Source organism: Sus scrofa, chromosome X (genome assembly GCF_000003025.6).
Source record: "Sus scrofa isolate TJ Tabasco breed Duroc chromosome X, Sscrofa11.1, whole genome shotgun sequence".
Classification (NCBI taxonomy): Eukaryota; Metazoa; Chordata; class Mammalia; order Artiodactyla; family Suidae; genus Sus; species Sus scrofa.
The window spans coordinates 10,205,702-10,227,953 of record NC_010461.5 but is presented as its reverse complement, the minus strand read 5'-3'; the positions used below and the strand labels follow the sequence as shown (position 1 = coordinate 10,227,953).

Here is a 22,252-nt window from a genome sequence, read left to right as displayed (position 1 = left end):
GCACGAATTGGTCATGATGGGGTTATCTGTAAAGAATACAGACTATGATGTCCTGCTTTGCTCTCTACTGCTCTCAGAACAAAATTCAAATTCCTCGGCTCGACATGCAGGGATCCTTAGAGCCTAGCTCCAGTTTGGCTCCTTTGATCTTGGCAGTTACTGGGATCATTAACCCAGGTGCTGGCCAGTCCACTCTGTACCTTGAGTCAATGCCTTCCTTTTTGCAGGTATGTATCTGTCCAGCCAGCCATTCATTTATTCTTCGGAAAGACCTACTATGAATCAAGCACTGGAATGCTTGCCTTCTCTGTTTTAAAGCAGGTGGGCTCGCATTCTTTAAGGACAGCTTCAAGGCCATCTCCTGTCCTCCACTTTCCCTGACTCTCTCGTGCTCATTAAATTTCTCTTATCTGTATTCTATGGACCATTTTATATATCTGTGTGTATATATGTGTATATATACATATAAATATATATAATTTATAAATATATAACGTACCCATATTCATTCTTTTGAATGTTTATATACATATAAACATGTTATTTATATGTAAATAACATTATTTGCTTCTCCATCTCCCTTGTTCAATCATTCATTTAGGCAATGATTTTTTTTTTTTTTTGAATGGTCTCACCTGCTCAATTGTGCCAATTTTAATGCCACCTCTGGAACTGTGGCAATGCTGGATCCTATAACACACTGCTCTGGATTGGGGATCGAACCCATTACTCTGCAGCAACCTGAGCTGCTGTAGTCAGATTCTTCATCCCCTGCACTCCCCAAATTTTAATTCAACACCTATTATGTGCCAGGCACTGGGCTAGGAGTTGGAGTTACACCCCTCTCCCTGCACCTCTCCTTCACCAAAAAAGACAGATATTTTGCTTGTCCTACAAAGTTGTATAGTACGAGTGGCAGAAAGATTTTTATCTCTGGAATTCAGGAGAATGTTTGGGTATGTCAGTTGTTCAATTAATGCTGCTGACTTGTACTGAATGGACTTTAACTACTTTTAGAATATGGGTATTTGTTTTCTCTTAAGACCTTCACATTTACAAAAGGTTAATTATTGAAATCAATACACTGGGACCCAGCAAGTCCTGAGGAAACTGGAAGGATGACTGATTACATTGGACAAAATATTTGATGGAAAGTGATCTAATTATCTTTGGGAGACACCATGGCTCTTAGATCTGCCACTTGTTCTCTATGACATTTAAATCACTTCATCACCTGTTCTTTTGAAACTCGGTTTACTCATCAGTAAACTGAAGATGTGGTATGTGATTTGCACATGGCTGATATTGCAAATGGTACTCCAATATCTACTCTCCCCTCTTTCTTAGTAATAAGAATCCTATGACATAGCCACTCAGAATAAAGAACACATTTCCCAGCCTTCACTTCAATGAGGTGTAGCCATGTAACTAACTGATGCGATGTAAGCAAAAGCCTCATGTGCAATGTCTAAACATGTGGCTATAATGGGAGAAGGGGTGTCCTTAAAATTTATTTCCTCTTATGGCTACAATTTGGATGTGTTCGCTAAGGGTCAAGAAGCTGTCTTTGGCCATGATGGCGGAACCTTCTGGAGGAGATGTTAGATGGTGGAGTTTGGGTGCCTGACTCCATACGCCACCATACTAGCCTAACTACCCACTCCCACATGGGTGTCTATTTGTTCAAACCAAGGTTATCTGAGTTTTCAGTATTGCAACCAATAGTAAAGAATCAAAAAGTCTATGATGCTGTGTTCACTGGCTGTTACAAGCCCGTTACCCCTATTCTGACATTTCCTGCTTAAAAGCCCCAAAGTCAAATGGTTTGGGAGGCCCAGTTTTCAGTCTGCATTCAACTGAAAATCAACATTAGGCAAACCTTTGTTCTTTGGTTCCAACAGGTTTCTATCTTTTCTGGGTTTACCATATGTATTAGCCTGCTGGGGCTGCCATCATCAAGTACCACAGATGAAGTGTCTTCAACGACAGAAATTCTTTTGCTCACAATTCTGGAGGCTGGAAGTTTGAGATCAAGGCAAGACTGCTTTCCTCTGAGGCCTCTCCTCGGCTTATATGTGGCGTTTTCTCCTCGTGTCTACACATGGTCTTGGATTCCAGGATTTCCTCTGAGGTTGGGTGGGTGTTCGTGTCCTGATCCCCTCTTTTTAGAGGACACCAGTCATGCTCGGCTAGGGCCATCTTAATTTTAACTTAATTACCTCTGAAAAGACCCTGTCTCCAAATGCAGTCACATTGGAGGGATTAGGACTTCAACAGAGTCATTCCTTTGAGGCAGGGGGAACAATTCAGCCCCAAACACCTTAGGATGCCTATATTGCCTCTACTGTCCCCAGAGGAGCTGGTGTCCTGGAACTTGTCACCAGGAGCACAAGTTCCTCAGAGATACTTCCCTGTATCACTGGGTCAGTGAAAAATGGTGGTATATTGTGGTTAAGGGCCAGCCTCATTTTCTGGTGCCCAAGGGCTTCTTTTGTTGGCAGGAGCTGGCTCTGCCTATGTGCACAGTAGGCTGAATGAGGAGAATCCCCATCCTTAGAAGTCCTCCATCAGTGATTGATGGGAGTATAGACACCCCAGGCTTCCTTGCCTCTGGGGTATAACTCTGAGGCTCATGTCCTCTTGTCTTCTCAAACTCCCCAGAATTAAATCACATTGGAAACTTATTTATATAACATGTCTTTCCCTTCTCCAGCCTCCTTCTCAGCTTCCCTACTAGAATTTTCTGGGGCCACCTCCCAAGTAAACCACACACACTTGAACTCGGGTCTCAGAGTTTGCTTCTGAGAGAAAGTAAACTTAGAGAAGAAGGAGCTGGGAGGATGGAGCATCAGGAATTACTCATTTATTCCACATGCATCCCTTGATGGTACTGGGCAAGAGTCGATCTATGAAGTTCCTGTTGTGGTTCAGTGATAACGAGCCCCCCTAGTATCCTTGAAGATGTGGGTTCAATCCCTGGCCTCCCTTAGTGGGTTAAGGATCTGGCATTGCCATGAGCTGTGGTGTAGGTCACAGATGCAGCTCGGATCCTGCATGGCTGTGGCTGTGGTGTAGACCGGCAGCTGCGGCTCCTATTCAACCCCTAGCCTGGAAACTTCCACATACCACAGGCTTGGCCCTAAAAAGCCAACAACAACAACCAAAAAAAAAAAAAAAAAAGAGAGAGAGAGAGAGAGAGAGAGAACCTAACAGGCTCACTGGTGATAACGTGTGAGAAGGCACTTTGTAAAAATGTCACCTTTTAGGTATTCAATTTTTTTTTTGAGAAACAAATGTGAAATATTCGAATGTCATCATTCTTAGTGCAAAAGACCAAATCCAATGAAGTTCTTGAGGAATCACCTATTTTCTTCAAGTTTTTCCATCCCATTGTCAGTCAAATTGACATAATACCTATTTCTTAGGATTGATGAGACAATTGAGTGCAATCACAGTGAAAAAATATTGACACATAGCAGGATGTCAACAAAATTTGTTGAATGCCAATGTGATATATAAGGACAGGACAATATCCTTATTCTCATTTTAAGGTTTATATATCCTTGGTTTATATATATAAACTACATATAAGACTTTGATACCTTCTATGCCAATTAAACTAATTACTGAAATAAGATGGCTTAAAAACATGCACAACTATTCACAATAGCCAAAACGTGGAAACAACCTAGATGTCCATTGACAGATGAATGGATTAAGAAGATGTAATATATACACAACGGAATACTACTCAGCCATAAAAAAGAACAAAATAATGCCATTTGCAGCAACATGGATGGAACTACAGACTCTCATACTAAGTGAAGCAAATCAGAAAGAGAAAGACAAATACCATATGATATCACTTACATCTGCAATCTAATAGACGGCACAAATGAGCCTTTCCACAGAAAAGAAACTCATGGACTTGGAAAACAAACTTGTGATTGCCAAGGGGGAGGGAGGGAGAGGGAGTGGGATGGACTGGAAATCTGGGGTTAATAGATGCAAACTATTGCCTTTGGAATGGATAAGCAATGATATCCTGCTGTATAGCACTGGGAACTCTATCTAGTCACTTATGATGGAGCATGATGGAGGATAATGTGAGAAAAAGAATGTATATATGTATGTGTGACTAGGTCACTTTGTTGTACAGTAGAAAATTGACAGAACACCATAAACCAACTATAATGGAAAAAATAAAAATCATTAAAAAAAAAAGACTGCTCAAAAACAACTTCTGTTACAACTGGATATTTCAGGGTCACTATTTCCTAGAAACACTCAGCTCTTGAGTTTTTGATATATTCCTACAAATTCTGGTGTTAAGAAGAAAGAAAGGGGGAGTTCCCATTGTGACATAGCAGAAACAAATCTGACTAGGAACCATGAGGTTGTGGGTTTGATCCCTGGCCTCGCTCAGTGGGTTAAGGATTTGGCATTGCTATGAGCTGTGGTGTAAGTCGCAGATGTGGCTCAGATCCTGTGTTGCTGGGGTGTAGGCTGGCAGCTGTAGCTCGACTGGACCCCTATCCTGGGAACCTCCATATGCTATGGGGTGTGGTCCTAAAAAAAAGAAAGAAAGAAAGAAAGGAATGATAGGCCTACTACTCACAAATCACTAAAATCATATTTAAAAATCAGACCCAACCTGTAAAACCAAAAACAAGTAGGCTCACAGCTGAGGTTTCCTATGGAAGGCTGAATAATGGCCCCACAAAGATGACCATGTCCTAATCCCTGGAACCTATAAATGTGACGTTACAGGTCAAAAGGGAATTTGCAGATGTGCTGAAATTAAGGATGTGAAGACAGGGAGGTTGCCCTGGATTTTCTGGGTGGACTTGGTACAATCACAGGGCTCTTCTTAGAGGGAGGAAGATAACTAAGAGTCAGAGAAAAGGCAAGGTGACAAAGGAGGAAGAGGTTGGAGTGATGTGCCCACAAGCCAAGGATTGCTGGAAACTTCTAGGAGCATAAGGGACAAGCAATGATTCTCCTACGGAGCCTCTAGAAGGAAGAGGCCCCAGAAGACTCATTTTAGACTTCTGACCTCCAGAACTCTAGGAAAGGAAATTTATGTTGTTTTAAGCCACTAAGTTAGTGGATAATTGTTTGCACAGCACTTCCTTAGCAGGGCTCTGAGAAGAACCAATTCTTAACATAGGGTGTGGTTTGCGGAAAGCAGGCCTCTCTCCATGAGTCCATGGACCCATCCTTCCTTCATCTCTCACATGGCTTTTAGTTGAATTCAATAGAGAAAAAAAAATGTATAACATAAATGTAAGTGGGGAATTGTTCCAAACTTCAAACTCAAGAATAGCAAAGTTAACGCCATAAGGTAAATGTAGGAGCCCAAGGCCATAAGATGACAGTGCCAAGACCTGGAACACTGGAGATGGAGTTCAGATCGATAAGTGCTCTGGACTGGCACTGTTCAAGAGAAATATAATAGCCACCTATGGCATTTCCAATTTTCCAGTAGCCACATTTAAAGAAATGTAAAAGAAACAGGTGGAATTAATTTTAGCAACATATTTTATCAAGTGCAGTATATCCTACATTATTATTTCAACATGTATTCAATATAAAATGATTAGTAAGACAGTTAATGTTTTTTTCATACACAGTCTTCAAAATCCAATGTGTATTTTACACGTTGAGCACATCCCAACTTTGGCCACATTTCGAGTACTCATCAGCCACATGGGGCTACTGACTACTGTATTTACTGTATTGGAAAAGCAGATCTAGAGCATCTAAAGAGCCCCAGTGCCCAAAGGGCATTAACAAGTATGGGGTTCCGCACAGGGAACATAGTCGGTATTTTATAACAACTTTGTTGGGGGATGCACTGAGGATGTGGGGTGGAAATGCTATAAAATTTGGCTGTGAGGATTGTTGTACACCTATAAGTGTAGTAAAATTCATTGAGTAATTAAAAAAAACTTTGATGTGTAACCTATAAAAATATTGAATCGCTATTTTGTACACCTGAAGCTAACACTGAAAGTCAATGATGCTTACAATATTAGTTTGAAGTAGTATACAAAATAAAGAGGAAAGGGTTTAAGCCAAATTCTGATACTAAAGATCAGAAAAACACATATTGCTAAGGATTTATTTGTTCGATGAGTGTTATTGTCTACTGGGCACTAATCACCTTCTAAGATGAATACTGGATTTTTGCACAGCAAAGGAAACCCTAAACAAAATGAAAAGACAAAACACAGAATGGGAGAAAATATTTGCAAATGAAGCGACTGACAAGGGATTAATCTTCAAAATATATAAACACCTCCTGCAGCTGTATACCAAACAACAACAACAAACCACTCCATCAAAAAATGGGCAGAACACATAAACAGACAATTCTCCAAAGAAGACATTAAGATGGCCAAAAAACATATAAAAAGATGTTCAACATCACTAATTATTAGAGAAATTCAAATAAAAACTACTATGAGGTTACCACCTTACACCAGCCAGAATGGCCATCATCGAAAAGTCTACAAACAATATTTGCTGAAGAGGGTATGGAGAAAAGGGAACCCTGTTACACTGTTGGTGGGAATGTAAATTGGTACAACCCCTATGGAAAATAGTGTGGAGATTCCTCAGAAAACTAAAAATAGAATTATCATTTGATCCAGCAATCCCGCTCCTGGGCATCTATCCAGAGAAAACCATGACCCAAAAAGATACCTGTACTCCAATGTTCATTGCAGCATTATATACAATAGCCAAGACATGGAAGCAACCTAAATGTCCATCGACAGAGGAGCAGATTAAGAAGATGTGGTACATACATACAATGGAATATTACTCAGTCATAAAAAGGAATGAAACAATGGCATTTGCAGCAACATGGATGCACCTAGAAACTATCATGCTAAGTGAAGGTAGACAGTGAGAGATAAACATCATAGGCTATCACGTATATGTGGAATCTAAAAAAAGGATACATTGAACTCATTTGCACAACAGAAACTGACTCACAGACTTTGATAACTTATGGTTGCCAAATGAGACAGGCTGTGGGGGTTGGGATGGAAATGTTCTAAAAGTAGGTTGTGATGATGGTTGTACAACTATAAATATAATTCATCGAATTAAAAAAATGCACACTGGACTTCCCATTGTGGCTCAGCAGGTTCAGAACCCGACTAGTATCTATGAGGACTCAGCTTTGATCCCTGGCCTCACTCAGTACGTTACCAATCTGCTGTTGCCGCAGGCTGTGGTGTAGGTCACAAAAGTGGCTCGAATCTGGCGTGGTTATGGCTGTGATGTAGGTCTCAGGTGCAGCTCCAATTCTACCCCTAGCCCTGGAACTTTCCTATGTTGCAGGTGCAGTCCTAAAAAGAAAAAAACAAAAGGCCTATAATTTTCTAGGTCACTGAAACTACAGTACAGTGTTTCAATTTTAAAAATACCATGGGTGCTCATATTAGAAATCTCTATACAGCAGTCAGTTTTTACTATAAGGTGTAAAACTCAGAAAATAACCAGTTGACATGCTCTAGCGCAACAAGCGCCTTGCCTTTTCCGTCAATGTGCTGTCTGTAACTTCAGGTCAGAGTTGACAGAACTTGCTCCCTGGGCAGCTCCTGAAGAGCAAAGCATTTGACGTTTCCAAGCACGCTGCACGGATAATGCGCATATGAGCTTGTGAACTAGATACCATGTCAAGAAACCACGGTTTCCATCTAGAGAACCGTGCAACTGCAGAATCCTGACATTGATTCTCCATGGCAATATTCTTGGGTTTATTTGGGAGCTTTTCGGCTTTCAGTTTAATTTGGTGGCCCTTTGAAAGTGAGGCTCTGGGAAGTCAGTTTGTCTGCTGTTAAAAGAACTATTAATCTCATCTCCAAACAGCACTTGATCTTTCTCTAAGTTGACTTTCTAGCGATACAAGAACTTCCAAGGTTCAAGGAAATGTGATCATGAGCAAATTGCATCTCCTTACATTTTTATCATGAAAAGGAAATTGCAACTTACGATCATACATTCTAAGAGTCTGGTTTGAAGTTTATTCTGTTTGAACTTCAAAATCCCTTAATACTGTGGCTGACTCTGATGAAAGATTTTTTCCTGTAAGTCAAACAAAGATAGGCTCACCTTTAGGAAGCCTGTTCCAAACCCAGGCTTTCAGCCTGCTCTCCCTAGGGATTGTCAACTAAAAAAAAAAATCTTAACAGCACCGAGATTCTGTGCTGGAGGCAACTGTACAACCCTCACCCCCACACCTTGGGCAAGGTCTGGACACATTTTTGATCGTCACAACTTGGGGAGGTTGCTTCTGGCATCTAGTGCATAGAAGCTGCAGATGCTGCTAAGAATCGCACAAGGCACAGGAATGCTCTCCAGCCACCCCCAACAAATAAGTGTCCCACCCAGCCCAAAAGGTCAACAGGACCACAAGAGAGAAACCCTGCTCTAGTGGATGCCTCGGAAAGTAAGACGTCACAGTCCAGAGAACCGGGAAAGCTTTTCCAGTGAGTGATTCCTAAAAGGCTGCCCCCAGCACACTGGTGAAGAGCAGGGACTCCAGGCCAGACTGCCTGCGTTTGAATCCTGGTGTTGCCACTGACTGGCTGTGCCTCACTGGGCAAGCTACTCGACCTCTCTGGGCTTCGTTTTTTTTTCTCCTCTACAATATGAAGACAATAATAACAGAACCTTCCACCCAGAGCAGTCATGGGCTGTAAATAGGTTAATAGCCCTAAACTGTTTTAGAGCAGTGCCAGGCCTAGAGAATGCACTATTTCTAAGTGTGTATTTACTAAGTGGTTTGGCTGGTCTCTGGAAAAGTAAGTTTCAGGGCTTAGAAAAGTTTGTGGGAAGTAAGGAAATTGCTTCAGATTCTGAAGAGCCGTGGCAAGAACAATGAGTCGATTTCATCTGACAGTCTCGGTCCTTTCCAGCTCATCAACCTTAATCAGAAAGGCTCTCAGTAGAGGGGCCCCCTTCACAGTGGCGGAGAAGCCCCGCAAACGCTTACTCTTCGTAGTCCTCAGTTTCCCTCCCTGCCCTGCAACTGACAATCAGTTGGCGCCCTTCCGACAGAGTGGAAAACACAAGACCGCACAGGCACAGAACCCAGCCACCCACCCAGGCACTCGCCTGCCTGCCCGCCCGCCCACCCGCGCAGTGGGTGTCTGCGTACTCCGAAGCCAGAACGCACCCGCGGGTCCGCACACAGGGCCTCCCTCCCTCTCGGGACGCAGTCAGGTGGGACGCAGCTGATGCCAGGTAGCCGGTGCAAAGCTCCGCCCGCGGGGCGCGCGGGGATGGGGGGAGCCCGTGGACGCCCCGGCCCTGGCATCCACTTTGAATCCCATCTCCGCGCGCACACTCACGTCCATACACCCGCGGGAACACCTGAAGGGGCGGGGGACAAGGAAGGGATCAAACAGGCGAGCTCAGGCCAGGCGGATCGCCAGCCACTCACCCAGCCGCGTTCCCTCCTCCACCTGCCACCCAGGGGAGCAGCAGCGGGAGCGCCAGGGCCCAAGGCAAGGGCATCTTCGGGCGGGGGGCTCCCTCCGCCGCCTCCCGCTCCTCCGCCTGCGCCCCCTCGGAAGGACGTGGAACCGGGGCGCAGGGGGGTGGCTGTCTTGGCTGTCCTAGGCTGCTCGGGGCCTCGGCTCCTCTCGGCGGGAGAGAGGACGCCCGGCACTTCAGCGGGGACTGGGGAGAGGCTGGGGGCGCCCAGCCAGGCGCGCTGCGGCTCCTCCACGGGCGAGGCGGCCAGTGCGCAAGGGAGGGAGGGGCGGGCCGCGCACATCTGGCTGGGACCCGCCTCCAGCAGCACCCGCGCATCCTCCGCGCTCCCTGTTAGCCAAGAAAATTCCCCCAGACTCAGTTCGCTCAGCCCTGGTCAGAGCCAACACGTCTCCCCATCTCCTTCAGACACGGGACGGTCTTCGGTGATACCCGCGCTCTGAGACTTGACAACTTAGCTGCGAAGTCAAAGCAGGAACCAAGGATGCTGGTTCAGAACGACACTTCTATCTTACTTCCGTCTAGGTTTTCATACTCTGCGGGGTTTTCTTCCACGGACTGCAAATCCCGGGCAGCTAGAGCTGGAAGGTCACCCAGTCCTCATCTGATAAGTGAACTCTCCTGCTCACTTCCAACAGCTTACACAGGGTCGCGAGATATCATAATATAGGAACGAGAGCAGAAATGAATGGCCGAAAAAAATGCTGTATGAGTTCACAGAATTCATTGGGGTATCTAGATGTGGTTTGTTCTGAGAACTTGTTATAACAGAATGAATGATTGGTCCCTCCTGCACCCCGTCCCGCACCCACGCCCTGTGGCTTCACGGTGGGCAGAGGCTACGGCCCCACGAGTTGGCTTTGGACTTGGCTGTGTTACTTGCTTTGACTAATGGTGTAAGAACCAAGCCCAGGTCATAAGACACCTGAGCCTCTCTCACGGCCATGAGAAAACCATGCCCCCCCCCCGCCCCCCGCAAGCCTCTTGGTGGAAAGAGAATGAGCAACAGGTGGAACAGAGCAACCTAGTCAATGTGCAGGGCCGACAGCAAGCCTAGAGTGTATCAGCCAATGTGCAGATCATGAGCAAAATCAGCCAAAGTCAGCAGGGCCAGCCAAGCTCATGAGGCTTAGTCTGATAACATGCTACACGGCAATAGTTCTGATACACTTGGGACCTGGTGTTAGCAATAAAATGAGTATAGAGAAAGAGGAGGTTTTCTTGATTATAAGCTTGATTCTTGATTCTGCAATGGGCATTTGCCTTACTTCTAGTCAATGACCTGTGCACAGTGGGAAAGAGGCAGATTCTTGCTGCAGACCATGGATGTCCTTACTGGTGTAGGCCAGGCTGCACTGGATCTTCTATTTTATTGGAAGATATCCTAATGGATTCAGTATCCTTGGATGGTAACCAGTTAAGCTATTGCCCTCTTCGTGGCTAATTGCGAGAGGCATTATCCTAAATGCTTTACGCACATCTTACTGAACAACCGCAACTGTGTAGGTCAGGATGATGAGTTCCCCCATGTTTGAAGGGTCAAAGAAACAGAGACAGGGAGGTTACGTGATGTGCCCAAAACACAGCTTACAGGTTTAGACCCGGGACTGGAAAGCAGCCCCCCACTCCCCGTCCCCCACCCTGTGCCACTGTTATACAGACACCCCTCTTCATCTTCTCACTCTTTGGTGGTTTCAAGTGTCAAATGATGTTCTCTTCAAGGCCATTAACAAAACCCTTTGAACTTCACTCCCCGGCTCTGATTCGATTCCAGGCCCAGGAAGTTCCATATGCCCGGGGGTAGCCAAAAAAAAACAAAAAACAAAAAACAAAAACAAAAACAAAAACAAAAAGAAAGAAAACAAAACAAAACAAAACACCCTTTGAACTCAGGATAACCAGTTTCTAGCTTTAGTTTCAGCATTTTGATGCTGTTGCTGCTTGGTTGTTTCAGAGCTGACGTCTCTCCCGTAGAATTCATGGAGGTAATGAACATGACCACAGGAAATTTCCAGAAGAAGTCAGGCACTCCTCAGCCAAAGCGCCTATTATTTCCTGGGCAGCACTATGGTCAAAGGCACCGTCAGGTAGTGTGAGGAGCAAAGAAGGAACCTGGAAATGATGCGTTGCCAGGTGAAAAGATGATGGATACAAATTACCACATCGAGGCAGGTGTTTTTAATAACCACGCTGGCCTGGCTGACTTTAAAGAGAACTGCTCTTTAGAGGGCCCTAGTCCATTCTACAAAGGAAAAACAATCTTTGATCAGAAGCTCATAAAATCATCTGCCCCTTTTATAGGAATTCTTCCCCCCATCAGTCTATTTCCACTTAGGTCCCTGCATGGAACAGGTGTGATGGGGGTATTTTTGTGCTTTTTGAACATATACACCTAACACACATGTAAAACTTTTAGCACTTACAATATGCCTGGTCCTGAGATCCAGAAGTTATATTGAAATATCAGCACCAGGAGTTCCCGTCATGGCTCAGTGGAATCTGACTAGGAATCATGAGGTTGCAGGTTCGATCCCTGGCCTTGCTCAGTGGTTTAAGGATCTGGGGTTGCCATGAGCTGTGGTGTAGGTCACAGATGCGGCTTGGATCCCGTGTTTCTGTGGCTCTGGCTTAGGCTGGCGGCTACAGCTCTGATTAGACCCCTAGCCTGGGAACCTCCATATGCCATGGGAGTGGCCCTAGAAAAGGCAAAAAGACCAAAAAAAAAAAAAAAGAGCACCAGAAGCAAAACACTATTGGAGGGCAAGGGCAGTGTGGGAGTGTGTCTAGGCCAGAGTTTTGCAACTTGAATGTCAATACAAATTACCTGAGGTTCTTGTTAAAATGCAGATTCTGTTTGTGTAGCTCTGGAATTAAGCCTGAGTCCCGATTACAAAAAAGAACCCAACTAGGCATCTATCAGAAAACTCTAACTCAAAAAGATACTTGCATCCCAGTGTTCACTAGAGCATTATTCACAATAGCCATGATGTGGAAACAATCTAAATGTCCGTCGACAGATGAATGGATTAGGAAGAGGCGATACATATATACAATGGAATACTACTCAGCCATAAAAAAGAACAAAATAATGACATCTGTAGCAACATGGATACAACTAGAGAGTCTCATACAAAGTCAAGTCAGAAAGAGAAAGACAAATACCATATGAAATCGCTTACATGTGGAATATAAAATATGGCACAAAACAGAAACAAACTCACAGACATAGACATCAGACTTGTCGTTGCCAATGGGGAGGAGGGAGGGAGTGGGATAGATGGGGAGTTTGGGGTTGGTAGATGCCAACTATTCCATTTAGAATGGATAAGCAATGAGGTCCTACTGTACAGCACAGGGAACTATATCCAATCTCCTAGGATATATATGTATAACTGAGTCACTTTGATGTACAGCGGAATTTGGCACAAAAGTGTAAATCAACTATATGTCAATTAAAAAACAAAACAAAACAACAAAAAAGCAAAAAAGAATGCAGGTGATGCCCATGCATGTTGTCTGAGAACCACTTAGGGTAGTGAGGCTCTAGAGATTACCTGGCTCAGTAATTTTCAAGTTCAGCTGCACATTCAGATTATCTGGGAAGCTTTGAAACTATCGATGCTGTCTCACCGCAAGGGACTCTACTGTCAGGACTATGGTTTGGGTCTGGGGACATGTGGAAACTCCTTGGGTGGTTCTCATGAAGAACCAAGATTGAGAATCATTGATTGGAACCAACTCTGACATCTCAAAGCTGGAGACCCTCAGCTCCAGCGTGTGAAGCATCTTGCCCAAGGCCACTCGCAGGATGAGGTCATGTCCCTGTGTTTCGAAAACGTCACCTAGTCCTCCCGGTCAAGCCTCAGGACGTTTTCTCCATCACCATTCCCAGTGAAGAAGAAGATGGCATCTCTTCTTCCTCTTCTCCATTAAATGTAGCCTAGCAGCATGTACTAGAAACGGAGGGTTCCTTCCCAGTCTGTCTCTTCCCATGCCTTCTGGTTCCAGGAAAGGAGGCGGTGGAGAAGACGCAAGGCAGACCCTGCTAAATTTTGCACGGGAAGGTGTGTCTTGAGAGATACACTGCTTTCCTTCTTTCTGTGCCTGTCACAGACCCCGTTCTTGGAGCTTTACGGTAGAAACAAATTCCAGGCTCTTTTCAGTCTTCCTTGTCTCCCACCCACCTCAACCCCTGCATCCTTCCCTATCTATTCCTGCCTTCTTTCTTTGCTCAGACATTTACCCGGAACCTACAAAATGCCAGGCCCTGTGCCAGGCAGCAGGGATAGCTTAGTGGAAGTGTGTATGCTAGACAGTCCCTGGTTCCTTTTTCTCCCTGGTGACATGGGCTAGACAACCCATTCGTGGTTCTTCAAACATCTGGTCTTTAACAATAGGATTCTCACCTCTCGGGAGGCAGGACAAAACCAAGGTGAGATTCAAAGAGGGGGTAAAAAATGACACGTTGATCCGTTTTCCCCTCAAATTTTGCCGGCTCTTAGAACTGCCCCCTTGATATTTGAGGAAGAGAAAGAAATGGATATTTGCAGAGTGGTTATTATATGCTGGACATGAGAGAGAGAAACGGTTTCCTCTTAACAACCCCTATATAAACTAGGTATCTTAACAACACCTGTAGAAACTAGGTATTTGACACCATTTTACAGATGAGGAATGGGAAGGTTAGAGCAGGTAGGTATTGTGGCTAAAGCCATCTACCAACGTAATGGAAAGAACATGGGTTTTGAAGTTGGCTCTCAGTGGAGATGAATTCTGCCACCAGATTTCATTCTTCATGGCATGAAGTGGTGGTGGTGGTGGTGGTGGGGTCATTTCACCACCGGGAAGAGTGAGTATTTTATGTGGAAGGGAGGGGAGTATGCTCCAGAGAAGAGCAACATGACTTCTGATTTTTTTTTTTGGTCTTTTTAGGGCCACACCCGTGGCACATGGAGGTTCCCGGGCTAGGGGTCTAATCAGAGCTATAGCTGCAGGCCTACACCACAGCCATGCCAGGTCCAAGCCGCATTTGTCACCCACACCACAGCTCACGGCAATGTTGGATCTCTAACCTGCTGAGCGAGGCCAGGGATCGAACCCACAACTTTATGGTTCCTAGCCGGATTCATTTCCACTGCACCACGATGGGAACTCCAACATGGCTTCTGGTTTTTAAGGGAGTCTATGACCCTTTAAATATCATTACTATATAGAAAAATCCCCTTGCCTGGGAATGAGATCTCATTGTCTGCATGTTAGCTCCCTTGACTTTGACCAAATTCTGATGTTTCCATCTGAAGGCACTCGGGGGCTTTTTTGGTCTTTCTTGGGGGAAGGTACAACTTGAGTCCATCCTGTGGACTTCCTTCCTGGCCCATGTGTAAATATCCTTCGCCCTTTTCCTGCTCACAATTGAATAGAGCAATAACTTGGCACACACCTACAAGGCTTGTCTATTTACTTTTCCCTGCATAAACCCTATAGAATGATTTGTGAGAACTAAATCCAGGAAACTCAGTTTCGATAGGCCTTAAAAGTCAAGACTCATTCAAAGTTGCTTCAACTTGACTTGGGAAAGTTTCATTGAGAAATGCTCTGTGGACTATAAAATTTCAGCACTACATTTGTGATCTTGTAAAAAAAATTAAAATGGCAAAATTTGCTAAAACAAACATGTTTTCTATTTCTTTCCTTCCTTCCTTCTTTCCTTTATTTATTTATTTATTTTAAACACATCTACCTCCCTGTTTTCAAAATGTTCTCAGATGTGGTTTACAGGCTTGTTCGTTCCTTTAACACACATTTAATGTCCCCTTGTCAATCATGTGTTGGACATTGTTTAGTTGAGATATAAAGATGACTAAGTCATAATCCCTTGCCCTGAGTAAGAGAAATGTAAATATATTATTAGAATTAATGGCCTAGGGAGTTCCCGTTCTGGCTCAGTGATAAAAAAAACCCAGCTGGTATCCATGAAGATGTGGGTTTGATCCGTGCCATCGCTCACTGGGTTAAGGATCTGGCATTGCCGTAAGCTGCGGTGTAGGCCACAGATGTGGCTCGGATCCTGCATTGCTGGGGCTGTGATGTAGGTCGGCAGCTGCAGCTCCGATTCGACTCCTAGTCTGGAAACTTCCATATGCCACAGGTGTGGCCCTAAGAAGAAAAAAATAAGAATGGTCTAAGTGTTAGCAGAAGAACTTCAGGTTGTTAGAGGAATAAGGAAGATAAATTCTTTATGTTCTATACATACAAATGTTTGTCCCTGTTTTATCCCTTTTCATAAATCATTTTATAGAATACTTATTTTTGGCCACACCCATGGCATGCAGAAATTCCCGGGCCAGGGATTGAAACTGTGCCACAGCAGCGATGACACTGGATCCTTAACCTGCTGAGCCACTAGGGAACACTTATGAAATGATTTTTAGATGGCAAGATTTCCGGAAAATAGAAAATCTTGATAGTTGTATTTGCTCAGGTAATAACCTACCCCAAACCACACTGTCCTGACTCCCAGGAGCTCTGCTATTCTTGAGTGAGGCAGTATTTGGTAAAAAGAACCCAGGACTGGAAATTAGGAGAATCAGGTTTTAGTTCCAACTTCAACCAACTTGGCAAGACAGTTTGCCTCTTTGGGTCTCAGTTTCTACATCTATATTGTGCTTGCAAAGGATTCTGGATCCTTAAGTGTCTTTCTCCAAAGTCCCACAATTCTTTTTTTCTTTTTGACATATAAAAAGTTCCTGGGGCAGCGATCCAATCCCCACCACAACAGGGACTTGAGCCACTGCAGTTAAAATGCAGTATTTTTAACCCACTGCACCACAAGGGAATTGCCAAAGTCCCATGACTCTAACGTTTTCTTTGGCAGGAGGGTAGAAAAGAAAATCAACTATATACAAATCAGCTATGTACCCAAAGACTATACATGAAATGACAAAGTTGGGTGAATTTCAGCAAAGGAATCTTGATCTGATGAATACATGGATGGACGAGTGAATGAATTTTTTCTTCCGCTGTGATTAAGATTCATCCTGATCTGCCTCTGGAGTTTACTCCACATACTGTGAGTCCTTTTACGCATATACGTTAATTGATTGAGTACCCACTTGGGGCCGGGCACAATGCGTGGGGTGGTGATATAAACTTCAGGACATCTAACAAGGAGAACAGACTTGTGGCTGCTAAGGGGAAAGGGGGAGGGAGAGGGATGGGCTGGGAGTTTGGGGTTAGTAGATGCAAACTATAACATTTGGAATGGATAAGCAATGAGGTCCTACTGTACAGCACGGGACATTATTTCCAACCTCCTAGGATAAACCAGAATAGTAAGGAACATGAAAAAAAAATGTATATATGTATATAACTAAGTCACTTTATTGTACAACAGAAATTAGCACAACATTATAGTGAATTTTTTCTTTTTTTCTTCTTAGGGCCACACCTGCAGCATATGGAGGGTCCCAGGCTAGGGGCCTATTCGGAGCTCCAGCTGCCGGCCTACACCACAGCCACAGCAACACCAGATCCAAGCCTCGTCTGCGACCTACTCCATAGCTCACAGCAACGCTGGCTCCTTAAGCCACTGAGTGAGGCCAGGGATCAAACCCTCAGCCTCATCGTTCCTAGATGGATTCGTTTCCACTGAGCCATGACGGGAACTCCAGCACATTATACATCAACTATACTTTAATAGAAAATAATAAAGTTTAGGATGTCTAGTATCAACTAACATTATGCCCCTAATCATTATGCTTACCTAAAAACCCACAGTGCATTTCCAAAATACCTTCAACCAGGTGGTACTGTTGAGAACTACTAGCTTAGCATGATGGGGACATCTGGAGCCTGGCTAAAGGGTTGGACTTCATCCTATGGGCTCTGGGAGCCACTGAGGGACTTTCAACAAGGAGTAACATGATATATGACCACATGTGTGTTGTTCAAGAGCATTGAGACTTCTGAATCCACTAACTGCCAAGGGCTGCTTACTGCAACTCTTGGAGGTTTTCTAGTCACTAAACCAATGATGGCAGCCCTAAACCAATGATGGATAGGGATTTGGTGATTCAACACCCCAGCCACCACTCTCTTTGGTGGGGAGAACTCTGAGGCACATTGCTACCTAGTCTGCCAGCCATCTCCGTGGGAATGAGCTCCAGATGCCCAGAGTAGAAATGGGCTTGCTAACTTTCATGGCTTCCTTCTCTTGCCTGTTTCACTTTCCCACTCCCTTGCCAATACTTCCAGGATCACCTCCCCAATAACCTGCTGGCATTCATCTCCTTGCCTCTAGCAAAACTCCAAACAAGATACCTATATAGTCTGGTAGAAACAATTTCCACTCAAACTTTGAATTACACCTTATAGTAGATTTGGAAAGAAAATCCCCTTTTAAGCCCATTTAACATAAATTCTATTTTAGGTGTGAGCGCTGAGCTTCCCCAGGGCTAATGTGAGAAGAGTGGTGTACTTTGCTCTTCTTTAGGTGGAGAAGTGGTCATTTTGGTTTGATGGCATGTGTTTATGCTAGTCTGACTATAACCAAGGGGATAAAATCCATGAGTCTAATCCTAAAGTCATTGCTTGGCCCAATACCTTTCATTTACTGAACTTGTAAACATGGGGTGTTTTCCATATAGGGTGAAATTTGTACAGTGTGACACCGAAGAAAACATACTTTTTAAATTTTGTTTTTAGCACAACAAAGTACACTATAAATTCCCTAAATGACAGATTTATGATGTATGTAAACTTTAGTATTTCCTTCTTTTGTCAAACTCATGGTACTGATTGAATGCCAGGGAAAAGAATTCGTGTAACTAGGAGTATATGGTATAAACACAATATGACAAATGTGCTACATTTCTTTGCTAGACAGAAAAAGAATATGTGATTGTATTTTGTTGATGTTCAATACTCTTCAGATTATGACAATAGGTTACCTCACGCTTGCTACGGGGGTCTATTAAGTTAGTTACTAAAACACTTTAGATGACTGCCTATTTTCAGGATTTAACAATACAACATAGGGCTGATGGAAATACTGGACTATGCTCACAGTTTACTGTTAAAAAGTTGATTTTGTTTGCTCTTTCATTCAATAAAGGTCTACCCAGCATAGATCTGTGGGACAGAGCAGAGAACAAGAGAAAATTCCTGCTCTGAGAGTTTCCTTACAATGAGGGAAAACAGACAATTAACAATTAGATAAAAGCAAACTGGATCAAAAGGATGGTTCAACATATGCAAATCAATCAATGCAATAATCACATTAACAAAAGACAAAAACACCGATCATCTCAACAGATGCAGGAAACGCATTTGACAAAATTCAATATCCATTCCTGATAAAAACTTTCAAAGTGGGTACAGATAGGATATTATCTTAGCATAATAAAGGCCATTTACAACAAACCTGCAACCAGCATAATATTCAATGGTGAAAAGCTGAAAGCCTACCCACAAAATTCAGGAATAAGGATGCCCACTCTCACCGCTTCTGTTTACCATAATATTGGATGTTCTAGCCCCAGTAGTCAGACAGGAAAAAGAAATGTTACCCAGACTTGCTAGGAAGAGGTAAAACTGTCACTCTTTGCAGATGACATGATACTTTACATAGAAAACCCTGAAGCCTCCACCTAAAATCTATTAGAACTAATAAATGAATTCAACAAGGTAGCAGAACACGAGATTAATATATAGAAATCTGTGATGTTTTTGGTTTTTGTTTGTTTTCTTTTTATGGCTGCACCTGTGGCATATGAAAGTTCCCAGGCTAGGGGTTAAATTGGAGCTGCAGCTGCAGGCCTACACCATAGCCATAGCAATGCAGGATCCTTAACCCACTGAGTCAGGCCAGGGATTGAACCCACATCCTCATGGATACTAGTCAGGTTCTTAACCCACTGAGCCACAATGGGAACTCCTGTTATGTTTTTATACACTAACTGTGAGATATCAGAACGAAAGTAAAAAATGATACTGTTTAAAATTGTATCCAAAAAATATCTAGGAATAAAATTAACCATGGAGGTGTAAGACCTATACTCTGAAAACTATAAGACATTGATGAAGAACACTGAAGATGAAATTCTACCAAACATACAGAGAAAAACTTATACCAATCCTTCTTAGAATTTTCCAAAAGGTTGAAGAAGAAATAATGCCAGACATTGTAGGAAGCCACCATCACCCTAACACCAAAACCAAAGATACTGCCAAAAAAGAAAATTACAGGCCAATATCTTTGATGAATATAGATGTAAAAATTCTCAACAAAATTTTAGCCAACCAAATACAACAACATATAAAAAATATCATACGCCATGACCAAGTGGGATTCATCCAAAGTTCACATGGATGGTTCAGCATACACAAATCAAATGAACCTATCTACAGAAAAGAAACAAACTTACGGACATGGAGAATGGACTGGTGTTTGCCAAGGGGAATGGGAAGGAGGATAGACTGGGAGTTTGGGGTTAGTAGATGCAAACTATTACATTTGCAGTGGATAAGCAATGAGATCCTGCTGTAACACACAGGAAACTATATCCAATCACTTATGATGGAACGGGATGGAGGATAATGTAAGAAAAAGAATGTATGTATATGTATAACTGGGTCACTGTGCTGCACAGCAGAAATTGACAGAACATTGTAAATCAACTATAATATAGGTGTTCTCATCATGGCTCAGTGGTTAACAAATCCGACTAGGAACCATGAGGTTGCAGGTTTGATCCATGGCCTCACTCAGTGGGTTAAGGATCCTGCGTTGCTGTGAGCTGTGGTGTAGGTTGCAGACATGGCTCGGATCCCACGTTGCTGTGACTCTGGCGTAGGCTGGTGGCTACAGCTCCAATTAGACCCCTAGCCTGGGAACCTCCATATGCCGCAAGTGCAGACCTGGAAAAGACAATAAGAAAAAAAAATCAACTATAATATAAAAATGTTAAAAAGAAAACAAAAAAATGTATTTAAAAAAAGGACTTTGAAGATGATTCCATGAAATGGAAGGAGATGCCATGTTCTTGGATTGGAAGAATTACTATTATTAAAATGGCCATCCTAACCAAAGCAATCTGTAGATTGAATGCAATCCTTATAAAAATACCCATTACATTTTTCAAAGAACTAGGACAAATAATCCTCAAACTTCTATGGTACTAGAAAAGACCCTGAATTTCCAAATCAATCTTGAGAAAAAAGAACAATGTTTATGGTGTAACTCTGCCAGACTTCAGATACACTACAAAGCTACAATAATCAAAACAGCATGGTAGCAGCAGTTCCCACTGTGGTGCAGTGGGTTAAGAATCCAACTGTAGCAGCTTGGGTCACTACAGAGGTACAGTTTCGACCCCTGGCCCTGTGCAGCGGGTGAAAGGCCCCAATGTTGCCACAGCTGTGGCGTATGTAGGTCGCAGCTGTGGCTTGGATTCAATCTCTGGCCTGGAAACTTCTGTATGTTGTGGGTACAGCCATGAAAACCGAACCATGCTTTATCTTTCAAATAAACATTAATTTTTTTTTAATAGCAAAACATTTGTTTGGTCTCCTTCGGATAAATGGAGATGGCCATAAATCACAGCATGTATACCTTTCAAATGTGACCTCACCTTGGAGCTCATGCAAAATAGCTTTCCTAAACTTAATATTATTAAGTCCCAAAAGAGCATGGATCACTCAATATCAGGAAATGCAGAGAAATAATAAAAGTGCAAGCTTCAGCAATAAAGCAACACAAAATATCCTACTTCTTGAAGGAGGAAAAATGCCTTTATAGTATGTAGTTGTGTTATGTTGTTGAGTTTTGGTTCCATTTTGGGGAACTGTGTTAAGAATCTTCTATTCCCTATTGTTCTTTTTTTTTTTTTTTCCCCTTTGGCTGCACCAAGGCATGCAGAAGTTCCGGATCAAACCCACACCATAGCAGTGACCTGAGCCACTACAGTGACCAGGCTGGACCCTTAACCCACTGCACCACCAGGGAACTCCATACTCCCTATTGTTCTTAATGAATTGAACTAGAGACAGGACCCAAACCTGCCTATGGATGTCACCAACAATATTGAAGTGCAGCTCAGCTCCAACCACATTATCCTGAATTTCACATGATCTATTTTCCTGTAATGAGAAAGTCACACACACATAATTATGAGCTCAAATATAACTGGACTTCTAAGACTCACAAAGTAAGGGATCTATCACAAGCAACAACTAATTCTGGGTAAAGGTGCATCATTTGATGATGGTATTTCTTTACTGGGCTGAAGGATCAATGAGAACATTTTTAGAATATGAGATATTTAGAAAGTTTGTCTTCTGGTTTATGTACAAATAGATATGAGATACCACCTTTGAAGTAAGTGGTCAAAGCCTGCCGCCCAGGGTTTATTTTCTTCTGGTGCTTTTCCCGTTTTACTCAAACTGATACAAGGCCAGATGAAAGCTCTGGTTTACCTTCTTATTCATAAAGGCATGGACATGAGGAATAAAGAATTATAACACAAGTTTTGGAAAACACACTTCTAAAGAAGTAGATCCCATTTTACTTGGTATCTTCCATCTTTCTTCAGTTTTGATTTTGTTTTATGACATAAAATTTCAGAGCTAGTTGGCACCTTGTGAATGACCTAGGTCATTTCCACAAATGTGGAGCTGAGGCTGAAGCCCCACCTCTTACTAAATGTATCACATGGGAGACGTTGAACTTCTTTGTCTTAAT

At 43.1% G+C, this 22,252-nt stretch overlaps 1 protein-coding gene across 1 annotated transcript in view; it reads right to left on the bottom strand.

Moving 5' to 3' along the window:
- Window positions 1-9,846, bottom strand: part of EGFL6 (EGF like domain multiple 6) — a 66,045-nt gene extending 56,199 nt beyond the window's left edge. The window contains exon 1 of the mRNA XM_005673431.3: window positions 9,461-9,846. Within this exon, the coding sequence (XP_005673488.2) occupies window positions 9,461-9,831 (371 nt within the window). The 5' untranslated portion in view covers window positions 9,832-9,846. The remainder of the gene's footprint in view (window positions 1-9,460) is intronic.